This window comes from Balaenoptera borealis, assembly GCF_965194805.1.
Source record: "Balaenoptera borealis genome assembly, chromosome: 18".
NCBI lineage: Eukaryota > Metazoa > Chordata > Mammalia > Artiodactyla > Balaenopteridae > Balaenoptera > Balaenoptera borealis.
Genome location: NC_138877.1, coordinates 14,725,000 through 14,748,161, shown reverse-complemented (window position 1 = coordinate 14,748,161; position 23,162 = coordinate 14,725,000). Strand labels below are relative to the sequence as shown.

At 37.0% G+C, this 23,162-nt stretch overlaps 1 protein-coding gene across 3 annotated transcripts; it reads right to left on the bottom strand.

Annotated features, from left to right (window-relative positions):
* Positions 1-8,485: 8,485 nt before the first annotated feature.
* Positions 8,486-20,047, bottom strand: UFM1 (ubiquitin fold modifier 1). Of its 3 annotated transcripts, XM_082365754.1 has the most exons (7): positions 19,895-20,047; positions 19,763-19,819; positions 16,568-16,625; positions 13,163-13,202; positions 11,637-11,669; positions 11,402-11,455; positions 8,486-10,267 (listed from the first exon to the last, which is right to left on the bottom strand). In XM_082365754.1, coding segments are annotated over exons 1-6 (228 nt in total). In that variant the 5' UTR covers positions 19,897-20,047; the 3' UTR covers positions 8,486-10,267; positions 11,402-11,417. The 3 variants fall into 3 exon arrangements, with proteins under 3 accessions (XP_082221880.1, XP_082221879.1, XP_082221881.1); XM_082365753.1 differs by lacking the exon at positions 11,402-11,455; XM_082365755.1 differs by lacking the exons at positions 11,402-11,455; positions 11,637-11,669.
* Positions 20,048-23,162: the final 3,115 nt, after the last annotated feature.

Sequence of the window (23,162 nt, the reverse complement as noted above, 5' to 3'; positions counted from 1 at the left end):
GGATGACTATAAGAATGCTCATAAAGGGTTATGGGTCAGGGTGTAGGGCGAGGTGTAGCAGAGATATCATTCTGATAAAGACACCAGGGACCAGAATGTGAAGAAACTTGATGCTTGATTGAGAAATGAGATTTCTCACGTTCTCTTCTTATGTCTCAGTTGCTGGAACTGAGTGGAAGGAATATAAGCTTTAGAGTCAAAGAACCATAGGTTTGAATTCTACTTCTACCATTTACTTGGTGTATAAGTCATTGCATCTCTCTCATCATCCATAAAAGAAATATATAAATAGATCAATGTGAAGAATTAAGAGGTACATTAGTTAAAGCTCTTAGCAAAGTGTCTGGAACATATGACGTGCACCAAAAATGTGAGTTCGCTTTTTGAAGTTCCTCTCTGTCTGCCACCACTCCAGGTTAATAACTTTCCACTTCATTTTATTTTTAACTTTAACTAAACACACTTAATTATCAAGTTTACAGATTGGGAAAGGATGTATTCTGCTCAGAGTGTCTGCAACAAATTATAGTTTCAAGGCTCAATGGTATTCTTAGGGGACGCTGCTCTTAAGGGGGCCACTTGAGAGCGGTTTATTTAGAACTCTCATAACAAAGCATCACGGAGAGGCAATTATCCTGCACCTTGAATCTGGTAAGAGGAAGGAGACGGTTACTTTGGCAGGCAGAATGAATGTTCTTTTTTATATATGGCCTATCATATTTTTTTTTCAGTTTCACTGAAAAGAAAACCTTTAGAGGCAGATTTTTAAAACCTATTTTGAGGTCTCTTCAACAAGCAGAAATGTACCTATAATTGGCTCTGCGGCTTCTATTTCCTATTTAATATGAAGCCTCCACTTTAACTGCATCTCCCTGCTTACAGTTTGTTCCTTTAGAGGATGCTTTGGGCGCCCACACTGTTTTGTATCAAATGGGTAGTTGAATGATGGGTACAGCTTTTTGCATCTTTGTAAGCAGTGTAGACAATGGAAAGCAATCTGGCTACTGAAAAGAAAAACAAAAAACAACTCTTCATTTGTTTGAATGATACGATTGTATCCAGTAAAACGTCCAAGGTAAGAAGTCTCAGAAACATAACTTTCCAGCCACTGTCGGAAACTCAAGCTTTTGACTGTTTGGAGACTAAGGTGTCTGAATTACTGGCTGGAAATTCCGTGCCTTTCAGCTGCCTGCCTTTAGGGTTTTGCTCTGCTCTTTGTGTTTCCAGGGGAGGACATAAAGAAAAGAGAAACTCAGGGCGTCATTTGCAGGACTGGGCAACAGATTGTTGGGAGAGGTTAAAGTGAAATTTGGGAATTAATAAGGCCTTTCATTTTCCCTTCTATTTAATCCAATTCATTCAATTGAGTTGTTTAAAATTATGGAGATTTGTTAATAAATTTCTGATTGGATTTGTGAATTGTATTCACAAATGCAAAGATTATTTTTAGGACACATTTTTTGTAATTCATGTATTTCATCTATAACCTTATCTAGGAAGCATGAGGTAGGCTGTTATAAGCTGAATTGTGACTCCCTGCAAAAACAAAGGTATGTCAGAATCCTAACCTCTAGTACTTCAGAAGGTGACCTTATTCAGAAATTGAGACTGTCATAGAGCGAAATAAGTCAGAAAGAGAAAAACAAATATCGTATATTAACGCATATATGTGGAATCTAGAAAAATGGTATAGATTACCGTATTTGCAAAACAGAAATAGAGACGCAGACATAGAGAACAAATGTATGGACACCAAGAGGGGAAAGGGAGGCGGTGGGATGAATTGGGAGATTGGGATTGACATATATACACCACTGATACTATGTATAAAATAGATAACTAATGAGAACCTACTGTATAGCTCAGGGAACTCTACTCAGTGCTTTGTGGTGATCTAAATGGGAAGGAAATCCAAAAAAGAGGGGATATATGTATACATATAGCTGATTCACTTTGTTGTACAGTAGAAACTAACACAACATTGTAAAGTAACTCTACTCCACTAAAAATCAATTTAAAAAAAAGAAATTGGGTCACTGTAGATGTAATGAGTTAAGATGAAATCATTAGAGTGGGTCTTAATCCATTATGACTGATATAAAAAGGAAAAATCTAAACAAAGAGACAGATACACATAGAGAATAGAAATTGTGAAGAGGAAAGCCGAGGAAAGAAGCCCAGAGCAGATCTTTCCTTCACAGTCATCACAAGGAACCAACCCTGCTGACACCTTGATTTCCAGGCTCCAGAATCATGAGATGATAACTTTCTATTGTATAAGCCACTCAGTTTCTGGTACTTCGTTAGCAGCAGCCTTAGGAAACTAATACATAGGTTTACACTTTATTTTTTATTTATTTATTTATTTTTTAACATCTTTATTGGAGTATAATTGCTTTACAATGGTGTGTTAGTTTCTGCTTTATAACAAAGTTAATCAGTTATACATATAGGTATATCCCCATATCTCTTCGCTCTTGCGTCTCCCTCCCTCTCACCCTCCCTATCCCACCCCTCTAGGTGGTCACAAAGCATTGAGCTGATCTCCCTGTGCTATGCAGCTGCTTCCCACTAGCTATCTATTTTATGTTTGGTAGTGTATATATGTCCATGCCACTCTCTCACTTTGTCCCAGCTTACCCTTCCCCCTCCCCGTGTCCTCAAGTCCATTCTCTAGTAGGTCTGCGTCTTTATTCCCATCTTGCCCCAAGGTTCTTCATGACCATTTTTTTTTTTTTTTTTTTTAGATTCCATACATATGTGTTAGCATACGGTATTTGTTTTTCTCTTTCTGACTTACTTCACTCTGTATGACAGACTCTAGGTCCATCCACCTCACTACAAATAACTCAATTTCATTTCTTTTTATGGCTGAGTAATATTCCATTGTATATATGTGCCACATCTTCTTTATCCATTCATCTGCCGATGGAGACTTAGGTTGCTTCCATGTGCTGGCTATTGTAAATAGAGCTGCAATGAACATTGTGGTACATGACTTTTTGAATTATGGTTTTCTCAGGGTATATGTCCAGTAGTGGGATTGCTGGGTCGTATGGTAGTTCTATTTTTAGTTTTTTAAGGAACCTCCATACTGTTCTCCATAGTGGCTGTATCAATTTACATTTCCACCAACAGTGCAAGAGCGTTCCCTTTTCTCCACACCCTCTCCGGCATTTATTGTAATATTTGCAAATGAAGCAACTGACAAAGGGTTTATCTCCAAAATTTACAAGCAGCTCATGCAGCTCAGAAAAACAAACAACCCAATCCAAAAATGGGCAGGTTTACACTTTAAAATTGCTATTTCTTTCTTTAGACATCATATTGTTTCATTGACATTAACTGTGTTACTCTAGATATTTATTATAAGAACAATTTCAGTTGAAAGATCAGAAAGAAGACACTTATTTTACTTATAGTTTATTTTCAGTGAAGTTTCTAAAAAGCAAAATTATGTGCCAACATCTGTATCTGTCCTTACTGATACCACCCTGTACTATATTCAACCTATTTAAGCATCTTCCTGATGTGGTTTTTTAGTTCCCACCAAGAAGCACTGAACAAATGGGTTCTTGACTTCAGATTTCCTCCTGCTTCTTGGCTGGGACAGCAGTTGTGTCAAACTAAATTTCAGATTTCTGAACACCCCCTGAGACACACCTACATCAACTTACCCATCTCTCTCTTGCCAAATCATACCCCAAAATACCCACCATACCTTGACTAATTGTGGGTAGGCAGAAGTGATGGAGTTTGTCAGGCCTTAAACAAGGAATGAGAACATCCAGTGAGACCTACAAAAGACTGTGGGAATACTTAGAAACTGTGGCCAACACACCCTGCTCTCCAAGCCTCAGTGCAGGGACCTTAACTCTGAAAAGCAGTGAGTAGTACCTGCTTTTTTATGTACCCTTGGTAAATAAATGCCCGAATAAAGGAATGAAAGAGTTACATAGAGATAGACATGAAGCAGCATGAAGAAGTATGGATGTAACTGTTGAGTCTTCTATTCATATCACCCTCCTTTCTTACTGGCTTTAAGATATATAGGAGGGTTAGAGAGAGGTCAGGATGAATAACAAAGAAGAAAGTGGAGAAAGAGGCCAAAGAAGGAGGCACAGTGGGAGGTACCAGCTTTCTGGGCTTTAAACTAGACTAACTTCCCAGGCCCCCAATCAGCTGTGTAGTGCTTCCTGGGGCGTCCTAGGAAGGGACTGAGTTACATATACCATTGCTTCCTATTAGTTGTGTAACCTCAGAAAAATAACGAAATCTCTTTGAACATTCCAGCTTCTTAATCTAAAGTTTGTGAAAAAATAGTCTTGATCTCATAGACTACAATGAGGGTTAAATAAGAATGTAAGGACTTCCCTGGTGGTGCAGCAGTTAAGAATCCGCCTGCCAATGCAGGGGACATGGGTTCAAGCCCTGGTCCAGGAAGATCCCACATGCCACGGAGCAACTAAGCCCGTGTGCCACAACTACTGAAGCCTGAGTGCCTAGAGCCCGTGCTCCACAATGAGAAGCCACCGCAATGAGAAGCCCGTGCACCGCAATGAAGAGTAGCCCCTGCTTGCTGCAACTAGAGTAAGCCCATGCACAGCAACGAAGACCCAACGCAGCCAAAAATAAATAAATAAATAAATTTATATATAAAAAATAAGAATGTAAAACATAAAACACAGTGCCTGATACAAAAGCTCAATAAATATCAGTTGTCCATGTGTGCTATCTTTTTCAGGAAGAAAGAAGTTAATAGAGATTATTCCTTTCTAAGACTTTAGGTTTAAGGCTCTTAAGTGCCAGGTGTATCCCTCCCACATACCAAAAATAATAATAATAATTTACTTATTCAACAAATATTTTTCAGCATCTTCTAACACTATGCCAAAACTGAAAATGTTGAGTAAACCAGTCTAGCAGGTAAAGAAGATGTGGTACATATATACAATGGAATATTAGGCAGCCATAAAAAGGAACGATATTGGGTCATTTGTAGAGACATGGATGGACCTAGAGACTGTCATACAGAGTGAAGTAAGTCAGAAAGAGAAAAACAAATATGGTATATTAATGCACATATGTGGAATCTAGAAAAACGGTACAGATGAACCATTTGCAAGGCAGAAATAGAGACACAGATGTAGAGAACAAACGTACGGGCACCAAGGGGAGAAAGCGGGTGTGGGGGGGCGGGTGTGGGGTGGTGGCGGTAGGATGAATTGGGAGATTGGGATTGACATTTATACACTAATATGTATAAAATAGATAACTAATAAGAACCTGCTGTATAAAAAAAATTAAATTAAGAAAAAGGTCTATCAGGTAATATGGATTTATGGCAGAGGTTATAAAGGATGAAGACCTCTATGACTCACTCATTTATTCAGTCATTGTCTCTTATGTGTTATTGCTACATAATGTGCATACCTAAGGATAATTTAAAAATTCCTAATCTGTCCAACACACTTATTTAAAAAGTCACAGAAGCTAGCATCTCCACTTAAAACGTCAAAATGTTTGTGGCACTGACGATAAACATCACATAGAAATTTTTTTCCTTAAACAGCTCAGCAGTCGTAAATTGTGCATTTAAGAATTATTAAATCCACAGTGTTACTCAGCCAAACAAATATTGACATGATGTATCATCACAATATGCTCTCAATAACAGCTTTTACATTGCTAACGAGTTTTGCCAGAAAATCACGGATTTATGCCAAAAAACTGGCTCTCAGTGCTTGTCTGCCAACCTTGGCCAGAGTTTTGCATCCAGACAGAATTTCCACAACACCCCCTATATAGCAAAGCAGGTAACAGGGCCATAAACCTACTTTTCCAATGTTCACAATTCTCTTTGTAGTTATAAATGTATATATATTTACTAAAAGAGTCTTAACTGTGTAGATTATTGAGTGTTCAACTTTTCAAAGTGAGATCACAGAAATGGTCAGTAGCAAGCTATGAGGCCCTCCCCAGATGTATCCTTTTCCTTTTTGGAAAATATTGCAATATAATTCTAGCAAAAATCATGGCCAACAAGCCACAACACGCGGTATGGATTTAATAATCCCATTAAAGGTTGACCTAGGAGCCAACCTCATTGTTGTAACTTTGAACACATTAATTTAAATCTTGGCTCCCAGTAAAGAAATGAACATGGCAGTCTGTGACAAGATTAAGGTTTAAATGAGATAATGTAAATTTCCTAGCTGTGCTCTGCCCATTAAAAAATGGTTTGAAGTATATCCTTCCATATAGTTACTTCAGCTGGCAGATTTTGCTGGTTTTGAAATGTATAAATTTTTGAGAGCTCAAGAAAAAGGAATTAATCTTAAACACATTTCATCTCCAGTATTTACCAATATTCATAATACAGTCTGGTGGGAAGAGCAAGTTACTAGGGAACTAATCTTGTAGCTGCATCTGCAAGATACACAAGGTTAAAAAACATAAATTGTCTGATGGGGCTGATGAACGCGGGGCCATAGTCCCACTCCCACCAAGCCACCCTATGGGGTCACACCAGACTCATAATTACCTTTATTTGATTGGTTTTTACTTAATGTCCTACAATCATACCATATTTACACCATTAGTAAGTAATGCCATTCATGATTACACACATATTTGGTACTCTGAAATAAGAATTTAAGCCTAACATATTTCTCTTATATTTTTAAATTTATAATTCAATATAGATCTAGTATATTGTGAAAAAGATACTGAAAAATTCTCCCAGTATGATATGGAGAGTTCCAAAGTCAAACAAGGAGTCAAATTTTAAATCTCAACCTCTTTAAGCCTCTTTCTTCTTCAGTAAAATGGGAATAATTTGGCATTGTTGTGAAGAATGAGACATGTGAAAGTAAATATCAAAATATTTGATGTTCAATACATATTGAAACTGTGTATTCATATTCAATACATATTTGTGCAATACATTTCTTTTAGATGAGTTGCATATGTAAATTGTGTGTGTGTATATATATATATATATATATATATATATATACCCACTAATTCCATAGGTAAATACATAAAATAGATAAATGTATACATACACATATATATGATTTACATATGTAATATGCAGTTTTATAAATAGCCTTGGGAACACTAATATTTGGTCAGTTAATTTATAAGTGCTCCATTACAGTACATGAATGCTTTCAAGTTACAAATATTTCTAGGTCTTTGGGTAAAGACATGGTGGGTATTTTTAACGTCTTAATTTGGGGACCGGGGAGCTTAAATTGGACTGAGTTTTCTTCCCACTGGCTTTTCTTTTGAATAACTAATCTTAAGAAATAAAATATCCAAAAAACTATTGGACGTGGAACACTTTAAAAGGAAGCTTTACTACCGGTGAGTGAGAGAGACTGTTATAGCATCTCTGCACTTAGCTACCGGAGGAACAAGCAGTGGGATGTACACTCCCAAGATTCTAGAACATATTCTAGTTACTCTGACCCCTTACACTGCATTTTGTTCATCTACGAAGTGAAAAGTTATCATTAATTCTCAAACTGAGTTGCAAAGCAGAAATCATCAGGACTGCTTTTATAAACAGAAATTCTTATACATCATTCCAGATTTAATGAGTAAGAACTTTAGGAGTGGCTTCCAGAAATCTGTATTTATAATTTCCGAGGTGATTCTGATAATCACCCCAGGTTTAGGACCCACCAACCTAAACACTTACTATAGACACTGTAACTTGAATTTTTTTCCAAATGGACTGGCATTTGGAAATATATATTCATTTCTAAGACCTATAGCCATTAATCATTTTTGCCCTTTGTTTTATTTTTTGGCTACATTTGTTATATACTGGCTCAACAGGTGCGCTAACTAAACACTAATAATAAGAGTGGACAATATGGTTTATGGTATAAGAAAATGTATTTTCACAAGAGTACCAATAAAGCATTTAAACTAAATACAACACTTCAAAACATTCTGCACAAAGAAGTTACAGATCACATTTATTTAATAACAAAATGTCTAGTTCTTTAAGAAAATAGTTTTTAAGACCTTACTGCAATACAATTTTCCAACCAAAGAACAAAAATATTAAACAAATTACGGTAGAAGACATCATAAAACTTATTAATGTAACAAATTAGGCAGAATTTTGTGCTAGAAACAGAATGGGGGAAATCTAAATAAAACAGAAAATTCAGAAGCTGGGTATTCATAAATTTCTGGTTAACTGAGGCTTAATGTTGTTAAAGACCAGGAGTCTTTAAGCATCAGACTTTGTTTATAAAAATAAAAAATTCCCCAAACATTAGCAACATACTACCTCAGCACAATTTTTTTTCCGCTTACAATTCAGAATCCTGCTGTTCATTTGTCAAATATATGAACAATATCTAGTTACTTCCTTAAACTTAACCAATATTACTTTTCGGATACTGATTCTGTTGCATTATTTTTTTCCCAATGAACCTAGAGCCTATGCGCACTTAGATAAAAATTGGTTTTAGAAATACTTTATTCATGAATAATTCTACACATATTCATTGAAGGCCTACATTTCCAGGCCTAGAAAGAGCAAGACAGATACCAGGCCTGCCTCCAGAGCTTACCATCTAGAATACAGCAAGTCAAGCACTGGTTCTCAATCACTACGAGCCTTCGTTTCACCTTTCAAGATGTGCATGGATATTGATGTCCTGTATAAGGTCAAACAAAATCTTCCCTTATGCACGTCATTCTTTAGATTCTTTATGGGGAATTGTGAAACCTGTATGTTGACAAGGCCTCTGCTTTGCTTTCTCTGATTGCCTTCTGCTCCTTATAACAATGTCAAGTATTTTATTTTCCTTTCAGTTCTTCCCAACATAGCCGCTGCAGTTTTGTCTATCCAGTTTGGCCTTCTCTGTGACACTCTGTTACAGCTTTCTGCTCCCCTTCATTTTTCTTTCCCTTTTTTTTTTTTTAAATTAATTAATTAATTTATTTATGGCTGTGTTGGGTCTTCGTTTCTGTGCGAGGGCTTTTCTCTAGTTGTGACAAGCGGGGGCCACTCTTCATCGCGGTGCGCGGGCCTCTCACCATCGCGGCCTCTCTTGTTGCGGAGCACAGGCTCCAGACGCGCAGGCTCAGTAGTTGTGGCTCACGGGCCCAGTTGCTCCGCGGCATGTGGGATCTTCCCAGACCAGGGCTCAAACCCATGTCCCCTGCATTGGCAGGCAGATTCTCAGCCACTGCGCCACCAGGGAAGCCCTCTTTCCTTCTTACTAGAAGCCTGGTCATCTGGGCTTCCCCATCTTCCTTTCCTAGCTTCTTATTCACTCCAGTAACTAATCTTAACACTTCCTTAAATGTTGGGTCTTCAGTAAGTAGAATTAGTGATCATTTCAATTAGCATTTCCTTGAGCTCTGTTGTGAATGTCAGATCCTCTTTACAACAATACTTTCTCCCTGAACACTATTTAGAAATATTATCCTCAAAAAGATGGTTTCTTGAAGATTCCTGTTTTAAAGTTTTTTTTAAAAAAGAGATCAATAAAGGAATGCATAATTCAGCAGCTGATGCTTCTACTTTAATCTCAATTAAACTCTTTGGCGTGGGATACCAATGTTACACGTAATGGGCTAGATCGAAAATTCAATTTTTGGATCTTTGATTTTTAAATTAAAATTTATAAGAACTCCAGAAGTCTGAAACTTCAAAACAAGCTAAATGATAAAAAGATAGTTATTCATTGATGTGATCCTTTATCATAAACGATATATAATGAAGAATTCAACTATTTTTGTGTCTGCAGGTCAGATGCTATCAAGCAAACTACCACGTACGGATTGAAAATCTTTTTACATTTTTAACTCAAAGACAAACAGGAAGATTCAGTAAACTTTAATTTTCCAAATGTTCTCAGAAAGAATGATCAGAAGTATCCTCCAGTTATAAGACACAGCTGGATAATCCATTTACCCCCAATGAACTACCTGTGTGTGCTGTGAGGTAGTAATGTGATCTTCCGTGGTGATGACACCCTCAACGCAGAAGCCGCCCCTCTTCACGTGAAGAGCGTGAATAATAAGAAGGGACAGACAGTCACCTTTCATTACTTCATCAACTATTGGTGTCTTCATAGGATTTCAAATGCCTGATTCCAATTTTACAACAATAACAATACCAATATTTATTCTGGAAGGGGATTTTATGTTCCAAGCAGCAGATATTAACAACTTCCGACACGATCTCTAGGAATTATTCGCAGTTCTGAACCGTGCTTTAGAAAAACATTTCCTATACAAACAAAACAAAAAGTTAGGTATTTAAAAAACGACACACTATCTTAACATTTCAACAATTATTATGTAAAAGAAACAAAGGAGCATCAAGTGGGTACAAAGCTCAAAGATCATTAGAACCCGAGTCCAGGCTTAAGTCTTGTTCCTACTCCTCTCACATCTTCACAACAAAACAAATGTTTGAAAATTTTAAATAAGAACACTACCCAAAGAACTACTACCAAAACCAATCATCAAATAAAACATAAGGTAATTTAACCATCAATACTCACTTTAATATACAATAAAATACTGAGGGGCAGGAAAAATAATAAATCTAAATCTACCCCAAGTGACAGAAGTTTAGAAACCCTGACCTACTTTGGGTCTGTGTTGCCTGCTGAGATTTTCTTCACACCTCGTGATACCCACAATTCAATTTTATAGGGTAATCCAACAAGCAACATGTCAGAGTAAGCAGTAATTCAAATTAATATAACTACCAAGCATTTCTAGAGTAGGAAAAGGAAAGCCTTTAAATCTAAGTTTAAAGGCATCTATACAACAAAATGCCTCATGATTCTCAAAAAATAGCCTTTTTAATTTAATAAAATTATATACTTAAAACAACTGATTTATGTAAAAAGAAATTATTTAAAACTCCTCTTCATTTGCTGTATGGCTAAATTTCAAGCCCAGGACCTAGGAGGACAATATAATTTTGTAGAAGTACTTTAGAATAGTTTAAAAATAACTACTTCTCAAGATTGAGGTTACATTATATTAAATCATGATTAATTTCAAAATATTATAATTAGACTATAAGCTAAGGGAGGTACATCTAACACAAATATACACTGTCTGTTAAAAAGTTTACTTTTATCCTTCCTGCTTGTTAGGACATCAATATTTGGCACTGTATAATGTTAACAGCTTGAAACTCTGAGTGTAGACTAGGCCCCATGAAATTTAAATGACTGTACTTCTTTAAAATAATAATAGCCAGCACCTATTGAATGCTTACTATAAATAATGCAAACTTTTAAGCACTTTACATGTACTACCTCACAACTACCTTACGACGTAGTTCAAAATCATTATTCCCGTAAGAGCACAATATTCAGACTTTTTGTTACATGTATTAAAATACCTTTAAAGCTTATTGGTCAGGTTTTCTCTTTCTTGTAGCCAAAAGCATACATAACTGATACATAGAAAGAAACAAATTACTTACACACATAGGTAAAGACTGCTATACAATCCCTAAAAATCAACTATTACCTTTGTTAAATTCTATCAAGTCTAATGAGAATGAATTAAATATTCAGTATCAATTGATAAATATAGCCTCACCACACCTCCATGGATTTCAGATAGATACTCACCAGCAGTCTGTGCAGGATTTATTCCTATTCCATCTAGAAAATAAGTTGTAAAATCATCTAAGTTATTTCTAAAGCTAAAAGGCTTTACTAGTAACAAGAACTATGCCAAAAAAGTGCTGCTGTGTACACAGGCATAAGCCAAACAGTTATACTGAGAACACGAATGACAATCTGTCAGGTGAGTTATCTGTTGAAATCTCTCACTATTATGTATTCACACATATTGCTGTATTAGACAAGAACATCTGTCAACACAATGATCCTGGTAAGTTTTACAAAGAAGATAGTTTTTATACTATTTTGCCACATCCAGTGAAAAATAAAGCCAAAATACCTTAGGTATGTCATTAATCATTTAATATTGCTCTGAGGCATCAAATCCTAAGGCTGGAGAGCCCACGTAGTAATGTAAGTTCCACTGACACTTGATAAAAGTTTACAAAGCACTTTCCCAATAGCTATTCATTTGTGAATTTAGAACTTTCCAGAAAAGTTAAGGTAGCTTTCATCTAAATACAAACACACTTCAATGTGACAGCATGCAGAATGTTTCAGAATAAGAAATTCTGTCATATCTAAACTAAATCATACTACTTACTGCACATTAAAGCCACCTTCTTGGGCTTCCCTGGTGGTGCAGTGGTTAAGAATCTGCCTGCCAATGCAGGGGACACAGGTTCGAGCCCTGGTCCGGGAAGATCCCACATACCACGGAGCAACTAAGCCCGCGCGCCACAACTACTGAAGCCCGCGCACCTAGAGCCCATGCTCCGCGACAAGAAAAGCCACCACAATGAGAAGCCCACGCACAGCAACTAGAGAAAGCCTGTGTGCAGCAGCGAAGACCCAATGCAGCCAAAAATAAATAAATAAAACATTAAAAAAAAAAGCTACCTTCTTTTAGTCTGTCTTAACTACTAACGAACCACTCACCAGTACCTGTGAATATTACTTTGCATTCTTGAAAGATAATAAGCCTTCCCTCCAATCTTTATTCGTCATCTTGTTTCAGTATTTTCTCATAGGGCTAGTTCCATCAAACTTAATTATTAGTAGTATCCTACGATATTCAGAATTTAATTTATATATCTAACTGGATAAAATCCTCATTATTGCAGTCTATAAGAAATTGTTTTCTATCAGGAAAGCAATAACAAGGTATAGCAAAGGTACATTCCTGCTTAGCTTCCTATATTCTAAAAGCATTTACCAATATAACTTATTAAAAAAAACCCCAAAAAACCCCTTATTAAATAAAATGACAAGTTATTTTAAATAATAATTTGTCATGAAGTTATAAGGACACAAAATATTATAAAGTGCTGTACTATATAACAAAAGCACAAAAAAACTGAAAAGAGACAATTATGAACAATAACTTTGATTTAATATTTACAATTAAGTATATCATTTATCTTGATATAAGTTTTAGCCTTTTATATTTAAGTCAATTTTAACTAATTTGGTTTCTTTTAAACAATTTCTGTAACTCAAAGTTAATACATAGTTTTAAAATGAATTCTTACCATTGGTAATAATTGCACTTGTTGCTGCAGGAACTTTAAACTAAAAGGGAGTAAAAGATTAAAAATACATATATATATAATATTAACTACAAAAGATGGGTAGCAAGGATGGGGTACATATAATCAACTCTATAATTCTAAAATGTGATTTATCTTTAGGATAAGTAACATCATCAAAGAACACTATAACTTGCTTTATCTTTAAAGGACAACACTGTTCTCTAAACACTGCATTTCATTGTATCTAGGACACCATACATTGTAAAATGCATCTTTTTTATGCACTACAAAAAAAACACTGTCAATGAATCTATGACCCAATGTTTACTCTTTCAGACTTAGATATGATTTACTTTTGTCATATATAACGCTCAGGCATAAGCAAAAATAAAAGCAAAGCAACTGCTTAGAATATTCCTCAAATTTCTCTGTGGAAATAGTAAGTTCAAACAAATGTTCTCTTGTGTTTAATGGGAGGCCAACCAAGGCTCATATTCCTTCCTCAAGTTCTCCTTAAATGATTTGCTGACTTAAACCTCATGGGACTGCAACAGTCCAATTATGCCACCAGGAAATACCTCTAAGTACAAGTAGGTGCAGGTGATGTCAGCTAGACAATTACGTAACTGTCACATGGCCAAGCATGACAGGAAGACTCCACTGAGATGTAAAAAGAAGAGCTTTCTGAATCAATGAAATGTGGTATGGAACTTATCGGTAGCTAAAAGGTAGAATTCTCCTCTTAATGCTTTCGAGACCAGTATTTGTCAAAGTGTGTTCATGTCCTCACAGTTCATTCTTCCAACAAATATTAATTAAGCACTTCTATGCCATGGACTAACTTTATAAATATTATAGTTGAGTTTTGTGATTAAATAAGTTTGGAAAACATTAAGTTAAACTACTAGTCTTTTCAAAATCCTTTAATATGAGGCTAATATAGTTTATTTAACTCCAGGCAAAAAAACAGTCAATAATGTGTTTCCCATACTTTTGGGCCACTGCTCCCAGTTTTTAATTATTATTATTATTTTTTTTTTGGTGGTTCTGGTGGTCCGGGGAAAACACTCTCTCTGGGAAATGCTGCTCTCGGTATTTATAGTGGTCACGTATCATAGTTGAGAAAAACAACTAAAAGCTTATTTTAATTTATGAATTGAGCAACCAAGTTTTAAAATAAGAACTTAACTATGCATAAGAACAATTACTTGTTACAGGCTTATGTACTTAAAAAACAAATAATTTTACTGTTCACATGGCACATTCTTAAGTGTAAATGTCCTTTTAAAGTTTTAAAAATTTTAAATAAACCTAATTTAAAGTAACTTCAAAATGCACTTTAATAAATTTAAAAATACTTCAAAAGTTTTTATAGAGGTTGTAATACTTATTAAAATTTTATCAAAAATCTAAATAAAAAAAACCTAATTATAGGCAATTTCAGATTTCTAAAACTTGAATATGACAAAGTTTCTATTTGTTATTCTTAGTTATGTCCATTTTAAGATAAGTTATGCGTTTTCTTAGTGGTAACATATTTTGTGACATTAAAAATCAAAAGCAACTGCAGACATAATTTCTTCCTTTTCCAGCATGTAGCAGCAATGGTTAAACTGACATGTGGGGAAGCATAACCAGTGATGTACATACAGTAACTACCACTTCTTTCTACAGTACTGACACGTTTTTTCCCAGATGCAAAGTGCATTTTATGTTCCTCAGTTGTCATTCATTTCTATCTCATATCCCATATGTCTTATAATTTAGGATGTTAAGAGGCTCTTTCAGGCTTTGACAACTCGTTCTTTAGTTAAATTAATTCCCAGTCATAGGCTGGGGGATTTTATTTTTTATTAAGAGAATTTTACTAGGGATTTATATCCACGGACTTCTGGTTTCTTAAATCAAATCTTATTCTTACTGGAAGAGTCTACAATGTCATCTTGTGAAAGGCCTTCTCACTGCTGCCTTAAAGCTATATCCTTTCTAAGTGTGTATCACTCGTGATTCATTATAATTAAAAGGTACACTAAAACCTTAATCAATACATGTGGTTGCGTGAAGTTTGTTCATTTTCTGTTGCACGTCTGTTAGGATTTTCACAAGCTTTACTAGAAGACCCAGATCACAACAATGCCTTTGCCTTGTAAAAGGACACACTATAAAATAATTACAAAATTTAATAATAAATATTAATTATAGCTTGAAGAGATCTACTTCTTAAATTGGAATCTGTGGAACCTGCTAGGCCACAAACAAGGAGTATTTCAACCAAGTGATCTGTGTAGCAAAAAGTAATGATGCTGTGTTCAGATTTGTTCCCCATCTCTTTTTAGTTATTCTTTCTGCATGAAGGATAGATCAAAATTGACAATAAAGCAAGTAATACCACTTTTCAGTTTAACTCTGAATGAGTGATGAACGATGGCAGTGGTTCCTGACACTTGTTTATAAGGAGCCGGAAGCACTAATAGGCTGGCTGATGTTCAATTAATTCCTTAAGTACAGGGCCGGACTACGGATTAAGCCGGTTTCTTATTTATTTAATTACTAAATTTTTTTCTGTGACTGTAAACTTGTAAGATTTCGAACGAAATATTCTGAGTTGGGTTACTCTGTACCTGCACTGCACCTTTAACTTCACAAAATTTTAGTAAATGCTATTATATTTTTACACAAAATCACTTAATCAGGTAGGAAGGGTAGGCATTAACTATTCCCATTTTACACATTAAGAAATTTAAGGAAGAGAGAAATTCGTGGGCTGGCCCCATGTCAAACAAATAATTAATGACACAGTTAAAAGAGGAATGCTAAGTCTCCCGAATCACATTTTCAGGTCACTTCCACCAGACCAAGTTTCTCTTCCAATTGTCAAGTCCAAAGAGCTACTTTACAGATGCCTCTGATAAAAAATTCTGATGAAAAAATTTTATTTCTTAAAAACAGAAACCCAAACATATCTTTAAAAACACTCTTAAAAAAAATAAATTTTACTGACAGTCCACATGCTTTATGGAGAAAATTTGAAAAATAAGATAAATATATATTAAAATTGTACTTCTAGAATCAAAGCTAGTAAAAACACAGGCGTACAGATTACAGTGTTATATAATGTTTTTTTAAAAAATTGACATATCATCACTATCTTTTCAATTTCAATAAAAATTCTCCTTATAATTTTCAATGGTTACATTAAATAGATGTGCCAATTTGTTTAAGTCATTCTTTTATCAGTGAGTCTCAACTTTCACTCTACTTTTATCTATAAGTGAGGCTTAAGTTTTTGACCGCATAAACCCAATAATGAACCCATGTGGTAGTGGTGGGTCAAGATGCATGCAGATTTTTGAGACACGTCACTAAACTGCACTCTCTACAGGTTGTTCCAATTTCTATACTTACTTCTTCTGCTGCAAACTTTAAGACTGCTGTAAAAGGTGTACTTTCAGGAACACTGAGTCTGCAAGAATTAAAAAGAATCTTTTAAAAGGCGGAGTTTTTCTTTCAGGTCCTTTGTTACTTATTTCGGCTATTGACAAAGCTGTCTTTTGAGTCTGAGGTTGGCTTGGCTATTATGATTGCACACTATGTTCATTAACTCTACGAAAAAAGAAAGCAATTATTAGCCTTATTGCTGAGATGGTGCCCTCAGCTCCACTTGAAAATGAATAACCTACATAGGTGTGGATTTGTACATGCTTCATACTTTGATACAAACAGGTCTAGCGTGTAGGTTGCTTCTTGTTTCTAGAGATGGATTTCAAAAAGTTGAATCTCTCCTCAGTCTTCAGTACACTTTGCCGCCTCCAGTTCATCCCATGCAAGAATGTGATCATTTTCATTAGAAGAAGAGGCTACCTGGGAAGCATCATCAGATCATAAGTCTTTTCACGAAGCCTTCTGTGAACTTTCAATCATCAAGTCTAAAATAGTAGTCCAAGTTGATGAAAATGAGTATGTTTACTATGGCAAAATGTTAAGTGATCTTCCACCTTTATGTCATTTGAAAATGGGCTCACTCAATACAAACATTTCGGAGAGTGATGTGTGATTCTGTTAACTGACCTGTACAGTGGCAAGTATATTAAAGAGCACCAATAAACAGTCAATCCGCATCAATTTTCCAACTTAAACATTAAAAAATAATTGACATTATACCTTAAGAAAGCACTCAAAGACACAGAAATAAGTTAAAAAAATAAGATAAATAAGAATCCTAATGTAAAATAAATTACTATGATTAAAGATAGAAAAACAGATCCTCTTTCAAAGTAGGGAAAGCTAACATTTCTCTTTGAAACTTCTCTATTTGTCACCACTGTATTGTTCTCTAACGACTTAATACCAACTACTACTATGTAACACCCTCAGGTGTATGTACCATCCCCTCACTTAGTCTACAGATGTATTGCTGAATATAAAAATCATTATATCTGACACAGCACATTACAGTGACTTTCAGTAAGGAAAGTGTTAATAGATTTCTCAGCTGCCCTATTCCACTCCCCCCAAATACTGCTAAAGAGTGAAAATTGATGTCATTTTTTTCCCTTTCCTTTTTTATATGGAATAAAAAGAGAGAAAAACAAAATTCTAAAGGATAGCCATTTGATGAAAAAGTATCTAATAAACTGGCAATGTAAAAGTCTACAAAGCTGGGAACAGTACTTTGCAAGTATTTCTGTAGTTTATTTATAGTTTAGAACCTGAGACTCACTGTCCTAAAACTCTAGAGGAGAACTTCTAAAAGTTTGGGGTTTCAATTCACTTTTGGACTAGAGACTGGAAATGTCCTTGTATCGTATAATTAAATGCCATGTTGATATTCATTAACATAAGTTTCTATCTGCATATTAAATTGGTGAGACTGTCCAAAGAAAATCCAATAAAACAGAAAATAAAAACATATTTTAGTGCATGTTCTAATTGGCAGAAAATTGCCCAGGGACTGGGAGTTACTGCAACTCCAGAAACCTTATCTAGGTTTGAAGCTCTTGTGTTTGCCAGTCACATCATTTTGTAAAACTTACGCTTACATTATATTGGTGTTTTGAAAAAATAGGAACTATCCTGCATATTAAAGTGAACTTTTAAAGTAAATTACTGGCAAAATTTGTTTTTTTAATAAATATTTCACATAAACAGAACTATGGCATAACATGACAAGCGTTATTATAAAGAATAAAAACAAAGTTTCTATAGGACACTAGGGAAGGGTGAAATGAACTCCCTAGATCATCACAGAAATTGTCTCAGAGGTGAAATTTTGATCATTAAAGGATGTTGTCAGGAAGTGGTAGTCATGAAACTACATTAGAAGCACACAAGAAAACGTGTGCCAGACAGGGAGAATCCAAAAAGACTTGCTTGTCAATCTGGGAACAGGATGGCTGAAACTCTGATTAAGTGGTGGTGGTAGTAAGGAGCTGGGGGTGGGGTGAGGGGGAAGAGGTGGGAAGTAAGACTCGAAAGACTGGAATTAGACTGAAAGAGTCAAAGGTGCTTTTTAACGCATCCTGTATATGAAAGAGAATGTTTGATTTCAACGTTTCTATAACCAAGTAGCAATACCAACAGGGAATCTATCAACAAACAAAAAAACAAAACAAACAATAAAAACTCGGACATTCCCCCTGAATAAATCCAGGACTGAAACATCTTTTCTAGAATTCAACTATTAGCAACTCAAGGAAAATTTCTCTATCGAAGTGTGTATTTACCTGCCTGACAAGTGAAAAGTGGTCTTAAAAAGTTAAAGCATGTTTTCCCACAAATCTCAGAGTTGCTTTTACTAGTACCCAAATACTAGATACCATTACTTTGAATAGGAAACATAACGTAATTACCCTGACACACCCATACATGTGTTATGTCTGTTTTATATACACATACCCGTACACAAATTATACATACATACAACTACACACACACTGAGCTAGAAGTGTGCTGCTAAATTCACTCAGTCAACACATACTGAGTGAACTGGTACCACGTTCCAGGCACTCTTATAGATACCGAGGCTGCTCTACTCCTTCATCTTTCTCCCTCCCTCCTTCTTATTCTTTTTTCCTAGAGCCAACTTACACGTTGATGAAAATAATCCAATGTAAAGGGCGAAATCAAAGATGAGAGAGGGAGTAATCTCTCTACTTCGTGAAGCCCAACTATCGAGTGAGTCACACTCAACGAGTATCAGGAGGCTCACTCTTCTAGTAATTTCGGAACCTGGACTGGGAAGCTTTCCCTTACTTCCTCTAACAGCTGGTCAAAGTGGTGAAAGGCCTGTCTCATCACGAGCAGACTGAGACTGTTTTAAGGATGCCAGCAAATCACCAGAGCCCCGTCCACACCTCCTCCCGCTCCATCACCCCCCCAAAGAGAGATCGCAAATCACCAGCAACGTTCCCATCACACACACCCGCACAGCCCCGCGCCTGGGCAGGCTGACACTTATAGGATATCTCAGTTCGAGTGGGATGTGGGAAGCTGCGGGGAGAGAGGAAAGGAACGCGGACCGTTGGTGTGGAACCTGCGGGGAAGGCTCACATCGCCCAGCCCAGAGCGACCCCCCTACCCCCCCGCGACCGAGCTACTCACACTTTGTACGGCAGCCGCGGGTCCGACGTCAGTGTGATCTTAAAGGAAACCTTCGACCTGAGGAAGAGAGAGGGAGAGTTAAGGTCGGGCAGCGGGACCGGGGACTGGGGCGGGTGGAAAGCAAACACTTACATGGTGCAGCCGGTCTGGACACAAACCGCACGCCAACTCCGTCCAGCAGGCCCACTCCCTCCGCGGCGTCTAGGCCCACTCCCTCTGCGGCGTCTGGCCCCACTTAGGCCCACGTCTCCTTCCGCAAGCTGGGGTCCTCGAAGGTTGCTGTTGTCCAAGGCACTGCCTGAAAATCGGGTCCAGATGCTCACGCTGGGCGGAGCCTACAAGTTACAGATAGCTACTGCTTTTGCATGTATATCTCTGAAACAAAATTGCGGATCGTTTGGAAAGAATATTCTTCTAATTGCAGTTATTTTCTTCTGTATTTTCAGTCAGGCACAGGAATAGACAGCAGGACCCCAGGGCCCAGCTTGCAGGTTGGGGCGGAAGTAGGGGTCCTGGGAGGCGGGCGAAGAGCGGGCCGGAGGCGGGCGCTCTCCCAAGTTGCCGAGGCAACCTGAGCGCGGAGAAGCTCGATTGATGCTCTAGAAGTTGGAATCGTCACCTAGCTTTAATATTAGTATTTTATGCCTGTCCAGCAACCTAATCATGTTATGTCTTGTAGATTTCTCGTATTTGTTTTTCTTTTACGTTTTTAATTTCAACAGCTAAGGGACTTATCAAGCTGGTGAGAGAAAGACAAGATCCCTGCACTTGAGGAGTCCAGTTGAGAAGATTAATCCGTGAACAGATTTCAATAGTTTGTTATGTGGGTCTAATAGGATTAAACCAGGGAACTAGGTTGCCTATCACCGGTCACATTTATTCAGCTTAATAAGAAACTTGAATCCTTTCTAAGTGTCAGGCGCTAAAGCTAAACGCTGGCTATGCCAGGATGAGTAAGGTAGGTAGGTGCCAACCCTCCAGGATCTAATAGTCACAGGTTCTTATATAGTGAGGGAAGACGACTGTATGTCCTCTAAATTTTATTACAAATCTAAGCATCTGTGTCTAGAAGACAACATTCTCTTACGATGTCTGTGATCCCCTCTTTAAGAAACATTGCAATAAATAGACAAAATGGGAAACACGTAGGCACTAATATAATAGAGAAAAATTGTTAATATTTAGCATATTACGTTAGATTCTTGAGGAGATATCTAAGAGAGGAATAGGGAAGCAACTGTAGTGGGAGTGCTGAAAACCAATTTCATCTTTGCCATAATTTTGTAGCAGACTACTTTTCTATGGTGGTATCTCCCCATGCAGAGAGAGATGATTCTGACTGTGGGAAAGTAAGCCCTCAATATTCTCATGACAGTCATTGTCTTATTCACTCTTAAAAATGTAAGTCTTGCCATATATGTAGAGGGATGGAGGCAAATGTCGATTGATAGATTTGGGGATCAACAGTTATAGCATTAATAGCTGAAACTATGGGCTTTGTTGGTATGACTAAGATTTTTGAGAATAGCAGTAGGGAGAAAACTACTGATTGTGTCTACCTGGTGTCTGCTAGCCAAACAGCAATGAAGAATTAGAGTACATACATACAGTCTCTATTTCTAAGAATACATGTCATATGATTTTAAACAATATTTGCATCTTGATATTTATAGTTTTGTTTCTGCTCACATATAAAAACATGGGGCAAAATCCTGAAAAGACAAACATATTTTGGTCAGCATTTTTTATTGAATGTGTAAAAATAGTGAAGACAGGATTCAACCTCAGGCAGTGTGACTTCAGTTCACATTTAGCTGCCTCTTCAGAAAATATGTTAATATATTATATCAAAAGTACACTGGAGGGCTTCCCTGGTGGCGCAGTGGTTGAGAATCTGCCTGTCAATACAGGAGACACGGGTTCGAGCCCTGGCCTGGGAAGATCCCACACGCTGCGGAGCGACTGGGCCCGTGAGCCACAACTACTGAGCCTGCGCGTCTGGAGCCTGTGCTCCGCAACAAGAGAGGCCGCGACAGTGAGAGGCCCGCGCACCGCGGTGAATAGTGGCCTTGGCTCGCCGCAACTGGAGAAAGCCCTCGCACAGAAACGAAGACCCAACACAGCCAAAAATAAATAAATAATTAAAAAAAAAAAAAGTACACTGGAAAAACATTGTGTTCCCAAAAGACATTGAAAAATACATGTTCCTAAATGTTTAGAATTCTTTCTCACCTCAGTCCTCTAACTCTCCTCCCCCATAAGTTTGTCTCCTTAGAGTCATAGCATAATTTCTGTTTATTTTATGCATAAAAAATGGTAAATGAATCCATGAATACTCAATATTTACTCTTTTTTTAAACGTTGCTAAGACATTTAGCAAAATTTGGCAAATATTTTAACAAAAGAAGGACCTTCTTATTTACTGAAAAGTTAAAGTGTTGAAATATATTTAACGACTGTAAAGAGAAGCAAACTCTGGATGTTAGGAGGTTATTGGCAAATGTAACATTTTAAGACAACAAACAGCATAAGTGGACAATGTGTTTTGCAAGGGGCCCAATTAGTGTCATGTAGAGGCAGAAATGATTGTAGACGTGCACAGTGTGCCCATATTAGAACTCATAAATGTCAGTGAAACATGGCAATATTCTGTTTGCAAAAGCATGTAAAGTTCTCATTATTAGAAAGGAATTGGAGGGAAATTAAATTTACTTAAGGACAAAAGAAATTTGCTAACAGAGTCATAAAATTCTTCTTACCAGTTAGTTTTGTAGCCAGGTTTAAATAAAATAGAAAACATGTCAGATTTATTATTATTATTATTTTATTTTTTAATTTTTATTTATTTATTCATTTATTTATTTATGGCTGTGTTGGGTCTTCGTTTCTGTGCGAGGGCTTTCTCCAGTTGCAGCGAGCGGGGGCCACTCTTCATCGCGGTGCGCGGGCCTCTCACTGTCGCGGCCTCTCTTGTTGCGGAGCACAGGCTCCAGACGCGCAGGCTCAGTAGTTGTGGCTCACGGGCCTAGTTGCTCCGTGGCATGTGGGATCTTCCCAGACCAGGGCCCGAATCTGTGTCCCCTGCATTGGCAGGCAGAGTCTCAACCACTGCGCCACCAGGGAAGCCCTATTTTTTTATTTTTTAATAAATTATCTATTTTATTTATTTACTTTTGGCTGCGTTGGATCTTCGTTGCTGCAGGCAGGCTTTCTCTAGTTGCGGTGGTGAGCAGGGGCTACTCTTCGTTGCGGCGCTCAGGCTTCTCATTGCGGTGGCTTCTCTTGTTGCAGAGCACGGGCTCTAGGCACGCGGGCTTCAGTAGTTGTGGCACGCGGGCTCAGTAGTTGTGGCTCTCAGGCTCTAGAGCGCCGGTTCAGTAGTTGTGGTGCACGGGCTTAG

Bases quoted from the DNA above. Each gene is read 5' to 3' on its own strand.
- UFM1 (XM_082365753.1), bottom strand. The intron at 13,203-16,567 runs GTAAGTATAGAA...ACTCCCTTTTAG, and splicing joins TAAAGTTTGCAGCAGAAGAA to TTTAAAGTTCCTGCAGCAAC. The intron at 10,268-11,636 runs GTGAGTATCTAT...TTGTTTGTATAG, and splicing joins AAATCCTGCACAGACTGCTG to GAAATGTTTTTCTAAAGCAC.